Genomic DNA, 14,799 nt, shown 5'->3' on the forward strand with positions numbered 1-14,799 from the left:
GGAAGTGATCCTTGCTCCCAGCATTCCTTTCGCGGGGAAGAGGTAATGGAGTTGGCCACGTGATCGGCGATGTGTGAAATTTTCTGATGTTGTGACATTAACCGGCTTTATTTGAATGTGCATTTATCGTTTTTAACGCGGTGATTGAATATTTAAAGGAAAGCAACGTGTTTTGGTTACTTAGAAGGCGTTTTGTCACTATGTAATAACCGGGAAGCCAGTCATAGCCAGATGGGCGAGAACTGAGGAAATACATTTAGGAAACCGCTTAAAGTTAAATACGAGTGGCTTCCTAAACATATCGGGCATTTACAGCAGCAATAATGTCGAATTTAAACATCGTGTTGTTGGAGCTGAATTGGTCGTTTTTGGAGTTTGGGTGCAGGAGGCCATTTGGCCCATCATGCCTGTGCTACATTATTAACTCCACATCCATTGCATCTATCAGTTGGTCGATTAAAATTCGCTGGGACCTCGAGGTACGTGCATTCGTCTCTAAGCTGTCTAGCCTGGGTTCGAATCCTGACCGAGCTATAAACTGCCATCCTGGTGTTTCACAGGCAGGTTGATTCATCAATGTGTGTGCCGTCCCTCGGATGAACGTCAAACTGGGTGTCCCGGCTGCCTCCATTATTTGGTGGACCGTAAAGATCCCACGGTGTCCGTGAAAAGTATCCGAACTATCGCCAACTTCCTGAACAAATTCCGAATTCCTGCCACAACTTCTGCTGGGAAGGCAATGGCAAACCACCCACTATAACCCACTATCATATAATTTATTATTATTATATAATCACCAAACAATACACCTTGTAGTCTGACAGTTTGGTTCAGCAGAACTCTGGTCTTCTCCATTGGGGAGGTGACACCTCGGGTGTCCTGTATACTATCACGCTGGTGGACGTAAAATATTCCATGGAGTCCTTCAGGAAGTGAAGGCACATTTTTTTCCCTGCACCCTGAACAAATTCCAAATTCCTGCACAAATCGCCCTGTGTCGAAAATCAGGCCTTTTGTGAAAACTTCCTCTGGCTGACCACACAGGGTGGAAAAACTAGGCGCCATTTTTAAAAGAGGTAGGAGTAATAAGGAATACATCCTGTAATCTTGTCTGTGCTGTAACATCCCACTTGCTGGTGTCTTGGTTTTTTTTTCGTGTTTTTTTTTCGTGGTTTTTAATCTCTTGTGCCAAAGATATACCAAGTAGTTAATGGATTGCTACTCGATTTCCATTGAATGTCTTGTAGTGGAGAAAGTGAGGTGAGTTGACGGACACAAGATGCAGATCTTCGTGAAGACCCTCACTGGGAAGACTATTACCCTCGAGGTTGAGCCAACCGATACCATTGACAATGTCAAGGGGAAGATACAGGATAAGGAAGGTGTGTGCATAAACTTACCTTAAGTGGCATGTGATCCGGGTCCTGAGGTTATGGTGAACCTGCACTTTTATTAACTCAACTGGACTATGTCCAGCTGTGTTTTTGTCGACACCCAGTGTCCGTCGTCTGTCTGTCTGTCTGTAAACAATTCGACGTCTACGCTCTAAAAGTCACATATATTAATCAGATTTGATGAAACTTGTTATGCAGCATCTTTAAGACATAAACTAGTTTGGGATTGCATTTGGGTGTTGCACGCCCAAAAATGGGCATGGCAGGGCGGCCATATTAAAAAATCAATTTTTGTCATTTTTAGCACATATAAACTATATAGTTTGTGGTTCTATTATACATATTCTAACCATATTGATATAGACCAGTTGAGTTCAGGTTCCCTGGAACCTCTAGTTGCTGTTTAGTATTCTCTTGTTAAAAATCCGTTTGTTTACTTTGTGCTTTGCGCTTGGTGTGCTCATCTCCAGTTATCTTTTGTGACATGTGAAATTATCCAGACATCAGACATGACATGTAAAGGCGTAGCACGGAGAATGGGCTCTTTTGTGTGTGCCACTGGGGGCATTAACCACGAGTCTAAGTTGAGGGGTGGTGAGGAAGGTTCTGAATCGGGGCTGGAAGTGGAGTATCTGCAATAAATAATTAATACATATTTGGAACCATCCACACTAATGATTCCAGAATTGCATAATTTATTTATTTCAGATACCCTCTGCCCTTTGATAGGCGTCGCTGGCATTTGAAGGCCATAAGTCAAAATGGCGAATTGCCAGAGGGGGTCCAGATAGTTTGGGGGAAATATACCTCATTCATGGAACAGATCGGGACACAACATAACAACGGGAACGGGAGGAGAAAGGGGAAACACCAATAGCAGATTGGAGGGAGAATGTCGTCAGACAGACAAACAAGGAATGCCGGTAACAATTAGGGGTAGGTGAGAACGCAAGGGGTTGACAAGATGGATACATTCGCAAAATTTTGAGAGGGCTAGTTGGTAGTTTCATGGATGTAGAGAATATCGTGGTTTTGGATGTTGATTACCTGATTTGATGGTGAACAGCTATCTTGAAGACCCGGAGGGAAGAATAATTGGATTGAAGTATGTATGAAAGGCGGTTCCACAGGTAGGAAAAGAGAGGAATAAATGAGTGGAGGTGGGCTGTGTTTCTGGATTTAAACGGTTTCACTAGGAGGTGGTGGCTGGTGGTCCTCGTGTGTCCAGCAGATACTTGGGGGAGGGAGGAGGAGGAGTGAAGAGCACGGAGAAGGGCAATGGGCGCAAGACCAGAAATGAGGGTGAATATGACACTATGACAGAGACCATCGACCTGCCGGCAATGGCGAAGTGATCGGCCCATAGACTCGGCTTAATCACAAGAGATTCCAATAGTCTTAAAGGTCTTGATTTCCACGCCGTCAAGCTGAGCAAGATGTGAGGAAGGGGAGCCAGCCCATAGGGGAGAGCAGTACTCCATTAGGCTGTGGATGAAGGCCTTGTAGGTGAATAGGACGTCATGGATGGATGGACTCCCTTGATCGCACGGAAGATGTCGGGCTATCTATATGGACATTTCCTGCAGCTTTGTCATAACCTGACACCGAGTTTTCCTGTATGCAAGTAAACAACGCATCACAAATAATGACCATTGTCGGATCCTCCCATTGTGGGTCATGCCTCCGAAGGCCATATCCTCTTGGTATTGTTGGATAGGGTTGAAGAAGGTATAATATCAGTCTTGCTTCTTTCGGGATGCCCTCTGCTATGTATTGTACAATTAGGCTGCGAATGTCGCACCTGTGACTCCATTTCAGTAAAGTTAGTCTCTCAGCTTCACATTGGGCATTTCATGATATAACTAATGAACGGAAATGCTGGAACACTGGACCACCCATCAGTTTGTATGAATAACTGTGGAATTCTGCTAAACAAAGTAAAAGACTTAGAAATTGTCAAAATTATTTTTTTTATTTTTTTTATTTTTTTTGTATACAAGATCGAGGCTCGTGAAAGAGCGAACATTAATCACACAGAAAGACAAACAGACACATAAAACAAATAACATCGGGAGCGGTAGACAAGATGGGGAGAGAGGGGGAAGGACACAAACACAACATTTGAGAGCAGGGACCGAGAGACATGGAGACATCGAGAGATCTGTGGGAGGGAGAGGGCTTTGGGGGGGAGGCATGTGAAGGGGGGGGGGGGGGGTGGGAGAGGTATAAAACATATGGACACTGCCAGGATTTCCAGGAAAGAAGTTGGAATTTCAAACAAGGTGGATCTGGGGTGAATTAGTGGGGGTAGAAAAGATCAAGGTTATGGATGGGGGAAGATAAGAGATGGTGGTGAACAGCTGTTTTAAAGACCTGGAGGGAGGAGAGGGATTGAAGGGAGTGTGGGAGTTTGTTCCACAGGCGGGAGAAAAGAGGAATGAAAGAGTGAAGGTGAGCAGAGAGCCGAGATTTCGGCAGTTTAACCATCAGAGGGTTGCTGGCAGATCTTGTGCGACCTGTAGGAATATTTGGGGGACAGAGCACAGAGAGAGCTGGGGGAGCAAGGCCGGAGAGGAGTCGGTAGAAGACAGAAAGACCACCTACCTGCCTGCGGTGAGTGAGTGAAAGGCCCTCAGAGATAGCTTCATCGCGGGAGATTCCAATGATTCTGAAAGCTTTGGATTCAACAGCGTGAAGCCGAGCCAGGTGTGAGGCAGGAGCACCAGCCCATAGGGGAGAACAGTATTCCATTGAGCTGCGGATGAAAGCCTTGTATGTGGTGAGGAGCTCAGGTGTGCCGAGGAGCTTTGTATAGTTTACAGAAAATGAATTGTGTATGAGTGATTGGGAAAGATACTGTCCATGTCTCTTGAAACTAAAAACACACGAGGCTTATCCTTAAATACAAATGAAGAAGAGCCTGGAATCATTCGGGGCATGTGTTTCATGAATATCGCCTTTGATTTGAAATCATGATTTTATTTCTAATCAATTTGACCCTTTTTGATTGGGGTTGGGTTGCGGAGCTTGGAGTGAAGTGCAGATGGCATGAGGTAAGAAGTTAAGCATTTTGACGTTTTTTATTTATTTATTTTTAATGCACTTTGTGTAGGAATTCCTCCTGATCAGCAGAGACTGATCTTTGCCGGGAAGCAATTGGAAGATGGCCGTACATTGTCAGACTATAATATCCAGAAAGGTATCGCATCATCCCCCCACCCCCCACCCCCCACCCCCCACCCGCACACACCTGTCTTGTGGCTACCATCTTTTTTTGTCTCATCCCATTCTGTCTTGTATTTTTGAAATTCCATAATCGATTTCTTTTACACCTTTATTTTTAACTTCTCTGCCCCCTACCCCCCCCCCCTCCCCTCCTTTGACCTCATGGTGAGCAGGGCTATGTTTTGCTCCATTTGTCTTACCGCCCCCGCACCACCTGAATAGTAATTTTACTGCAAACTTTCATTTTGCAGAAGTTACCCTTTTATGAAGTTAAACGTATTCCGAGCAGACAATCCACTATCATTTGTATATTCTTTGTCCCTCCCGTTTTTATTCAGAATCAACGCTACATCTGGTTCTGCGTCTGCGTGGTGGAATCATTGAACCTTCCCTGCGCATCCTCGCGATGAAGTACAACTGTGACAAGATGATCTGTCGCAAGTATGGCTTCTACTTTGTTATTATTTGGCATTGTAAATGCCACATGACGAATGCCTGTGCACACACAAACACACACGTTGTTTTATTTACTTTTTTGCTCGGACTTGTTTTCAGTTTTATTGTTCCATGTTGATTCAAGCCATCCAAGTGTATGCAAGCTATCTTGTTCCACGGTGCCGATGACATGTGTTCTTGAACACTCGAAAGTCAAGACTAAAAGCGATTTGAGTGAGGATGGGTGATAGCATGGTTTCTACGGTGTAACTCCGAGGGCATAGCCATCAAGAACAGTGTTTGTCTGTATGTATGTCCCTCACAATCGTACACCAATCAGAGCTGAGGATCTGGTCACATGACAGGGGTGATGGGATGCGATTGAGTCTGTGATGTCATTACGGCGGCAGGGCGGCTGACTCCACACACCACCTTTTTGATTTATATGCCGTTCAGACCGAACATATCGTCGAACCTGTCATATATCACAATCACCATGCTCTACCCTTACGTTTTTCATTCAGTGTGAAACACAAACAAACCGATTGTTAAAATGACCATCAAATATCGAAAGCATCGGTGTTACGGGTCTTCCAACGACAGTATGTTTAGGCCTTAGGCTTCATGTCTCACCTTCAGGCTGCTTCAGACAAATTAGCCCAGGTTTCTTAATACAGTAGTATTGTTTTTTTGTGTTTTTTGTTTTTGTTTTTTTTGAATACTGAATCGAGGCTCGTGAAAGAGCTAACATTTAATGTTTTCATAATAATAATAATAATATGGTAAATATAATCGTAACACTGCAATCCCGTTGTCGTGACTGCAAAGTTAATGGATTGAAGAGGTGTATTGTTCATGCATAACTCAAAGAGAAGTGGTGTATTAATACAGAAGTGGAAGATGAAGTGGAAGATGAATTGAGATGTGGAAGATGAAGTGGTGTAATAGTGGAATTAGCATCGCTTTATTAATACAGTAGCATCGTTTTCTTAATAATAATAATAATATAGTAAATATAATCGTAACACTATTATTGTTTGATACAGTTACGACCTTTTTTTTTTGGGTATGACTTGTAATATTGTATGAATAATGTTATTGTATGACTTGTAATACAACCTCACACCGGGAGCGGAGCTACATGATACACATTTACAAAGAATTTGGGTCTTCCCCCAATGCAGAACCCCTGGGACTATGATTATTATGAATGCCGAAAACCCCCTGTGTGCACCCAAGGTGCCACTAGCAGTTTTCAACTCATTCAAACCAGCGGTTCAAGAATGTTATGTGTTGCAGCCAAATGAAAACAAAGCAACATATACTTCCTTAATTATAGTAAGATTAGTATAATGCCAAAGTCTGAAACCTGGGCCTAGCGTCAGGTGTGCTTGTATTTTCTTTATTTATTAGACATCCTGCAGATGTAAATGAACTGTTTACTCTGCGCGTGTTGCCCATTACATGCAGATTTCACCCCCATACGGCTTGTATTTATTATTTTAAAAAAAAACAAGACCAAAAGTCTGACAGCGGCATAGCCAGGCTTGTAAAATATTATAAAACACAAACACATATGATTAGCTTTTTAAACAGTCGCTAATGCTGTTGATAACATTAAACAAAGAAATTTGGAGGAATCCCGACATCCATGAGGTAGGTTTTACTTACAGAACTGAGGGAATATCAACTGTAATCTATATACCCCACAAGGGTTGGAGGTGTGCTCATTTACCAAGCAGCTACCTAGTGCTTGCCAGGCAAGCCGTTCCTTAAGGGTTTTGAATGGAGTGCTTGCTCGAATGCTTAAACCACTTGGTGATCTCTCCACAAGAAACTTGGTAAATGAACACACACCCAATGTTCTTGAGACCCGCCCATAGATCGACTGTAATTTATGTACCCCAAAGAGGAATGACCCTTCCTGCAGCTCCGGTAGTGTGCGGGTGTAGGCCGACGAGTAAATTAAAATGTCGGTGGAGTCAGCCGTCGTAATGACATCATAAACACAAAACTGCCGCTACTTTAATATGCAGAAGATGATATATTTTAACTTCCAGTAAGTTTGCAGTCACTACGAAGAGATTAGTGTTACGATTAGATTTACTATACTATTAACGTTGTGTTATTATTTCAAAAATGATATTACTATTTAAAAAACTGAAGATAATTCCTTACTTTTATTCCCCGTCAATACTGCGGTTATTAATATTAGTGCCGAACACAGCTCATCATTGATTCATGAACCATACACCACTTCAATCCATTAACTGAGTATTCATGACATTGGGATTAAAGTGTTATGGTTATATTTACGATATTGTTATTATGAAAACGATACTACTGAAACGATACACTACTGTATTGAGAAACCTGGACTTAATTTGTCCGAAGCGGTCCGAAGATGAGGCATAAATCAGGCGTAATCACATCACCCTGTCATGTGACCTACATGTCATGTGACCTCAAACATATACCAATCAGATCCTCAGCTCTGATTGGTATACGTTTGAGGGGACACATACATACAGACGGACAAACACTGTTCTAGACGGTTTTGCCCTATGGGCTATGCCATAAAAATAGGGATCAATATCTTTGTGCTGAGTGCGTTTGGGGATTTGTATGAGACAGAATCAAGAAATCAAGAGGATGACCGAACAAGAAAAAATACATGACACATGTGACAAAACGCAGAGAATAAAATCCGAAATTTCTAAACCGACATCGTCATTTGCGGGGCATTGTATATAAGATGATTGGCGTCATGTGATGACGACCAGTCAGATACCGCTAATGATGTCATGGATGGGTATCTAGAACTGACGATGGTTATGGGACTGCGGTCCGGAATCCTATCGTTCGACATGAACAAAAACTCAGCAGAAGAAACAGATCATTTGAGTATTTTCACGACAACATGCATGGCCGCACTCTTACTGCCGAGCTCGCCTCTTTTGAGTCCTGTATTCTCTGCTTTTGAACGTCTTGTTGCTTTAGCGCAAAGTAGTCTCACGGTGTAGATCATTTGGAGCAGTTTATCCTTCATATCATGGCAAGAAGGAATGGGAACATGTCGAGTGAAGTCATCAGCTTGCTCAACTCGTTTCACTAACAAGTTCTTCCCTTTCAGCTGGCCTTTGACCTCGCAAAAGTAGCGCCCTCCAGCTATGAAGAGTTTCATTCCAATGTCTGAGAAATGGGTGAGACAGCCTTCCTTGGATTCCTTGAGCACAGTCGGAGCATCAGTTATCGGATCCTGATGTTCAACAACTCGCATGCACACCTGGCATCCCCTTTTCTTCACATTTGAGATGCAGTGGACTTCCAAATGATACAAACTACTGGTATCTGCTTGGCTGAGACTGGGACTCGATGACAGATTGCAAAGTGAAAACAAATCAGTCATCATCAGTCAACTCCTCCTCCCAACGTACAACTGGGCTGTTCAAATGGGGGGGAAACATGGCACCTTGAAACCACGTGACTGTGATCGGCCAATCATAGCAGTCCATGGAGACAGCAATAGATGGCCAGACTCTCCTTATATACGGCGCTGGGTCAATCTCCATTGGGATATTCAGAGAATCATATCGAAAATGTTTCTTCTTTCATAAGCAGCACGTAGCTGTGGGTAGCATAATTTGTTGTAAGTGCAGCAGTGCCACTGATGCACTGCCCCCTGTGGGTTAGGGTATGAATTTGCCATTTGTTTATGGTGCCTGTGATATTTCCCTACAAACAGACAAATCACCAACAAACCTACAAACTACTAAAGATAGGCACTTTGCTTGGGGGGAAGTGCCATCTTGGGGAAAGTTTGTGGGATCCTTCACATTTTCCAACTAATGACATAAAATGGGACACCTGGCTTAATGTCCATCCAAAGGATGAGGCACACATTGCGATATCTCCATCCAGCTATAAACTGCCCACTTGGTGTGTTTCACAGGCCATAATAGTGCTAAAACGGGTGAAACACCAGGGTGGTCTCCGAAACACCAGGGTGGCAGTTTATAGCTTAGTCAAGATTGCAACCCAAACTAGACAGAGTGTGTGCATACGTCTGGGCTATCCTGCCAACCTTCCAAAATTCTGAAAATTCTGGCCCTCTCCCATACCTTGCCCATGCACACCATGCATTCTTCTTCCCTTCTCTCTACTATCTCCTCTATCACCCCAACCTGATTTATTTTTCGTGCCACTCCTTCTCAGCTCTCCTCCACTTCCACTTCTTGCAATCCTTCTCTCAGATTTATTTCAATAAATTTTACATTCTTCCACTTCCCCCTTTACACACAGTATATTACTCGTATCATCATTACATAAAACTGAAGATGGACCCAAATAGCTTAAATTAGATTTTCTGTTTGCAGTCTGACACTCACCTTCTCAGTGACACTCTCTTGGTCATCGTATCCTACCCATTGGTTGCCGCTGTAGGCATATGGGGCTTTCTCACCTTCAATACGAACCCTGGTCCAACCAGAAAAAAGATATTGGCAAATCTGTGGGAAACATAGAGGGCATTTAAAAAAGACTCATCAAGACATATAATGTCGTGGACATGTAACTTTTTTGCCAAAACCAAAATAATGATGACAATGGGCAAAGTAATGTAAGGCATGCATTTTAAATGTACCACGTGGCTCCAAGGGGCTGATATCACAGGCAACACATCGCTTCAGTTGGTGTTTGACCTCATGAACAAAAAATAGTGCTGATGCCGTGCTGAGGTTTAATTTCATTAACAAGTAATGAACGTTAAATTATCTTTAAAGACGTTTTATTTTATGCATTGCGTAATGTTAAAAAGTTTGTTTGCATGTGAGGTCCACTGAAACCTTTATTTTCTACTGGCATTATATTTTACAACTGCTTACGTGGTTTATGACCCTAAAATAATTCCTTTATCTGACTCAGAAAAAATATTTTAACATCAACTGGAACAAGGAGAAAAAGACATAAAATGTCATAGTCCCGTGATTTTAGCAATTTTGCTATACAGAGTTAAAGGCCACCAGTCAGCCAACTTTGGTCGGATTACAAAACAAAATCTTCTGCATATGTACACTCTCATGCATTTTCTCTCGTGCACACTCTCAAAGCAAGCAAATGTGCATATCAAGTTTTCTTAAATTACCATATTATTTCCAAATTCATTGACTTTAATATTATTCCGCATCACGCATGCCACAAGTTGTTTATTTATTTAAAATATCTTTATCATACCTGAGTTGTTTTGTGGAAATCCTCTTTTGTGTACAGGTGCTATGCTCGGTTGCACCCCCGAGCCGTAAACTGTCGCAAGACGAAGTGCGGTCACACCAACAACCTTCGTCCCAAAAAGAAGTTGAAGTGAAGATCCAATGTCGATTGTTTCAGCCTCCACACAAACATGAGTGGGGTCTTCATTTGCTTCTTCACCCACCTCAATCCTCACCCCCCTGCCCCCCTCTCCTAACTTCCTGCTGTTAAATAAGCAGAAATAAAATGTTTAGAAATCTTTACTGTTTGGGTTGTTTTTTTGTTTTTTTTCAAGAAAATGGGATTTTAACCAAAGTTGGTCCAAGTATCTAAGATGTAATGAACCGATTAGATTTTGGCATCTAGCGGTCAAAGGTTATTACTGTCCGGTCACACCACCAGCAGTCACACCAACAACCTCCATAATAATAGGGTTTTCTTTTTGGGGTTTTTTTGCCCCGATAACTTAACGGCAAAGTCAAACTTTATAGAAGTATGTATAATGTCAAGATAACCACATTAGATGATGGGGTCAAGAGGTCAAAGGCAAGAAGTCCTGTTATAGATTCTGTTACTTCGCTAACTTGAGAACCAATGATGTGGTTTTGACCAAACTTGGACGAAGTACATGTGATGAACTGATTAGATTTCTGTATCAGAGATCATGTCAGGTAAAAACGTGATACTTAAGAGAAGCTAAAAGGGATTAAAATCAAACATGGTGCAAGTATGTACAGGTAACCCTGGTATAACGTGGGGGATGTGTTCCTGTGAAATGTCATGTTATCCAAAAACGTGTAAGGGCAATATTTAACATGTAAACATCGGAGTTATGTTCCCAACAGGGAAGATTTCAACCTTTTAAGGTTGAAGACCAATATAAAAAAAACCCTCAAAAAAAGCCATAAACAATGCATAAATAAAACATCTAACAAAAAACAAGAAAGAGCCATTGGAGATTGCAAACCCTCACCGTGTATTTTCAGTGGTTTTTACGGCTTTTGTTTTAAAACAAATATGGCGGCCGAACCACGTGACTGATGACGTCATTTTTTCCTGAACTAATTTATTCCTCGATTATGCTCGAGAAATTTCATCTTGATCGGATGAAGTTTTGTACTTGTCGAATTGTGACGTCATAATGGAGGCACCTATGCCCATCATGAACATATTTTATTCCCCAAGGAGAGTTCTTTACAATGAGCCGTCTCAATTTTTTCTATTCAGCACTTTTGGAGATAGAGGTGCAAAGTTTTTTGATTCTTCCAAGGTGGTGGACGAACCACGTGACTAATGACGTCATCATTATTATTTTTTTCTTCCACCAGTTTATGCCGACATCGCACTCAAGAAATTTCATCTTGATCGGATGAAGTTTTGTACTTGTCTAATTATGTCGTCATAATGGAGACACCTATGACATCAACATATTTTATTCCCCATGGAGAGTTCTTTACAATGAGCCACGTCTCAATTTCTTATATTCAGCCCTTTCGGAGACATAAGTGCAGTTTTTCCAATATGGCTGCCGAACCACGTGACCTATGACATCATAATTATAAAAAAATTATACGGGTGGAGTTGCACCTATGGTGAAAATTTCCTGTCAATCGGACCGACGGTTGCAGAGAAAATCATATTTATTCTGTGCGGACAAACAAACAAACAGACTCGAATGCAATACCCTCTCCTCAGACGAGGGTAATCTATCTTCTATATATATATAAAAAAGTTTTTGTTTGTTTGTCTGCACACGCTAATCTCCTGAACGGTGAAAGATAGGAGGTAACCTCTGAAACAAAAAATGTCGGGACGGGCCCCGGGAAGGTTATAGGCTAGGTGGCGAGGCTGTCTCGGCCGGCCTGGGCCCGTTTCGCAATAATTCTTCTTCTTTCAAAATTCTCTTGAAGTACAACTTATACACTTAATGGGAATATCTGACTGCTTGCAACACATGCTTTCAAAATTCTCTCTCGTGGGGCCCGACAAAAGAAAGAACAAGGAATCGTTGAGCACGAACTGATACTGGGCTCGCATCAGACCCATGTACAGAAGATTAAATTCATTCAAAAAGAACCCGGGCAACGCCGGGTGCATTCAGCTAGTAATAAATAAAAACATTAAAATGAATTACTTTTCCACAAGTGTTACCATGATTGGGGTTGCATGCAGTACATATTGCTTTGCTTGTGGCAGGCTTATTCAGGTGTGGCAGGCTTATTCAGGTGTGGCGGGCTGTCCAGTTAAGGTTGAATGGTCAGAATTTGTGGGAGATGTGTTGACGGGAGTTGTGGGAGATGTGTTGAAGGCAGCAGGAAGTTGGGGTGTGAAGAGAATGACAGAGATCTGTAATCTGGTGGTGAAAGAAGGCCGCATTCCAGTGTATTGGGAACTGAGTACCCTCGTCCCTCTATACAAGGGGAAAGGTGACCCTCTGGACCGTGGCTCGTATCGAGCGATAAAGTTATTGGAGCATGGAATGAAGGTATTGGAAAGGGTGTTGGAGAGGAGGATAAGGAAGAAAGTGAAGATTGATGAAATGCAGGTTGGATTTTTGCCAGGAAGAGGAACGACAGACGTGCTTTTTATTGAGCCAGTTGCAGGAGAAGTACATGGAGAAGAGGAAGAAGTTGTTTCTTGGGTTTGTTGATCTGGAGAAAGCATTCCATGGGGTTCCCCGTGAAGTAGTGACATGGGCATTGAGGAAGTTAGGAGTGGAGGAATGGTTGATCAGAGTAGTGATGGCAATGTACAAAAGGGGGCGCACAGCTGAAAGGACGAAGAGCGGGAACAGTGGTGAGTTTGAGGTGAAGGTGGGAGTGCATCAGGGGTCGGTACTAAGTCCACTACTATTTGTGGCTGTGATGGAGGTGCTGGCTCAGAACGTAAAGGAGGGTTTACCGTGGGAGTTGTATTCAGATGATCTGTTGTTGATTACAGAAAGTATGGATGGACTGAAGGAGAAGATGAACAAGTGGAAGGAATGTATGGAGACAAAAGGTCTGAAGGTGAATATCAGAAAAACGAAGGTGAAGGCAAGTGGTAAAGCATGTGGTGAGGTGGAAAGAACTGGGAAGTGGCCGTGTGCTGTGTGCAGGAAGGGTGTCGGAGTGAATTCCATTCAATGTACAATGTACGCTGAGTGGGTTCATCAAAAAAATGTAGTTGTTTGAGAGGGTCATTAACCAGTGTGGCAGCTACATTCAAGTGTAAGGTGTGCACAGAGGGCGCTGCAGATGGAGGAAATGTTGAGTTGGATATTGGAGACGGCGTGAAGCTGGAAGGTGTGAAAACATTTTGTTACCTCGGAGACATGCTGAATGGAGAAGGTGGATCAGACTCGGCAATGGTTGCTGGAGTGAGATGTGCATGGAAGAAGTTTCGGGAACTGAGTGGCGCGCTGACGAGGAGAGGGGTGTCGTTGAAGCTGAAGGGAAAGGTGGATGCTGCATGTGTGAGAAGTGTTATGAAATATGGGAACGAGACATGGGTAATGAACGTAGAGCAGCAACGAAGGCTGGAAAGGGTGGAAATGCGAATGGTTCGATGGATGTGTGGAGTATCGTTGAGAGAGAGGAAGACAAATGATGAATTGCGAAAGATGATGGGAATAGAGCCTGTGATTGATGCTGTGAAGAGGAACAGGTTGAGATGGTTTGGTCATGTGTTGAGGAAGGATCAAAGTGACTGGTTGAGAAGTGATGTAAATGATTGTAGAAGGAAGTCGAGGACGGGGAAGACCGAGAAAGACTTGGCGAAAGATGGTCGAAGAAGAAATGCGGGCAAGGGGGTTAACAAGGGGAGATGCAGAAAATAGGGCAAAATGGAGAAGATTGCCATGGGGACCGCAAGGCTAACCCCCGATCTAGCAGGGAAAATGGTCTTAAAATGCCTGTTGTTGTTTGTTTGGTCAGAATTTGAAGTGAAGGTGGATTCACTTGGGATTTAAAAAAAGAACTTCATAATGGAGACTTGAGTGTCTGCCTTCTTTTTCTGTTTGTGGACCTCCTTGTACCATTTCAGGACATTCTCCATCTCCCTCCACCCTTTGGAGTCATGATCATGTTCATCAAAGATGGCCATGGCTTCATTTCCCAAACTTGACAGGAATGCCTGCGTGAAAGCTTAACCGACTAACCACCTTTGGCTTCCTCCATCATGAGCGGTTTAAAAGGCTCAACCTCTTCAGGACTTGATTCAGATTCCTCTCTGATGCGCTCCTCCTCCAGAGCCAGAAGATCTTCATTGCTCAGTTCCTCCCTGTGGGAGAGAAGCAAATCCTCATCATCTTTGTCAACCTCCTAAAATCCCACTTGCAGGGGTATGTCCACAATCTGTCGCCTTGCTTTGCTGACTTCAGCCTCTGAAACCTCTCAACTCAATCACTGCCTCAGGCCAAAGTTTCCTCCACGCTTCATCCAGTTTCCTTCATAGTATGCCAGCAAGCTCCTGAGAAGAAAAGTCATCCTGATCTGTGAAGGGGGACTACAAATATACA

General features: G+C 42.9%; 2 protein-coding genes across 3 annotated transcripts in view; one reads left to right on the forward strand and one right to left on the reverse strand.

Annotated features, from left to right (window-relative positions):
• Positions 1-10,564, forward strand: UBA52 (ubiquitin A-52 residue ribosomal protein fusion product 1). 2 transcript variants are annotated; one of them, XM_068125361.2, is made up of 5 exons: positions 1-42; positions 1,248-1,382; positions 4,507-4,593; positions 4,958-5,060; positions 10,323-10,564. In XM_068125361.2, the coding sequence occupies exons 2-5, from the start codon at positions 1,280-1,282 to the stop codon at positions 10,414-10,416; spliced, it is 387 nt and encodes a 128-aa protein (XP_067981462.1). In that variant the 5' UTR covers positions 1-42; positions 1,248-1,279; the 3' UTR covers positions 10,417-10,564. The 2 variants fall into 2 exon arrangements, with proteins under 2 accessions (XP_067981462.1, XP_078639939.1); XM_078783813.1 differs by having other exon boundaries at positions 26-71.
• The window catches only part of LOC137432990 (chitotriosidase-1), a 337,722-nt gene continuing 332,314 nt past the window's right edge, over positions 9,392-14,799 (reverse strand). Inside the window, exon 12 of the mRNA XM_068125359.2 lies at positions 9,392-9,562. Within this exon, the coding sequence (XP_067981460.2) occupies positions 9,407-9,562 (156 nt within the window). The 3' untranslated portion in view covers positions 9,392-9,406. The remainder of the gene's footprint in view (positions 9,563-14,799) is intronic.

This window comes from Myxine glutinosa, chromosome 8 (genome assembly GCF_964187855.1).
Source record: "Myxine glutinosa chromosome 8, kmMyxGlut1.1, whole genome shotgun sequence".
In the NCBI taxonomy this organism is placed as follows: Eukaryota; Metazoa; Chordata; class Myxini; order Myxiniformes; family Myxinidae; genus Myxine; species Myxine glutinosa.

Excerpts from the sequence above, each read along its gene's own strand:
- UBA52 (XM_068125361.2), top strand. The coding sequence starts at position 1,280 with ATGCAGATCTTCGTGAAGACCCTCACTGGGAAGACTATTACCCTCGAG. Across the intron at positions 1,383-4,506 it reads GAAGATACAGGATAAGGAAG|GAATTCCTCCTGATCAGCAG; the intron begins GTGTGTGCATAA and ends CACTTTGTGTAG. Across the intron at positions 5,061-10,322 it reads GACAAGATGATCTGTCGCAA|GTGCTATGCTCGGTTGCACC; the intron begins GTATGGCTTCTA and ends TTTTGTGTACAG.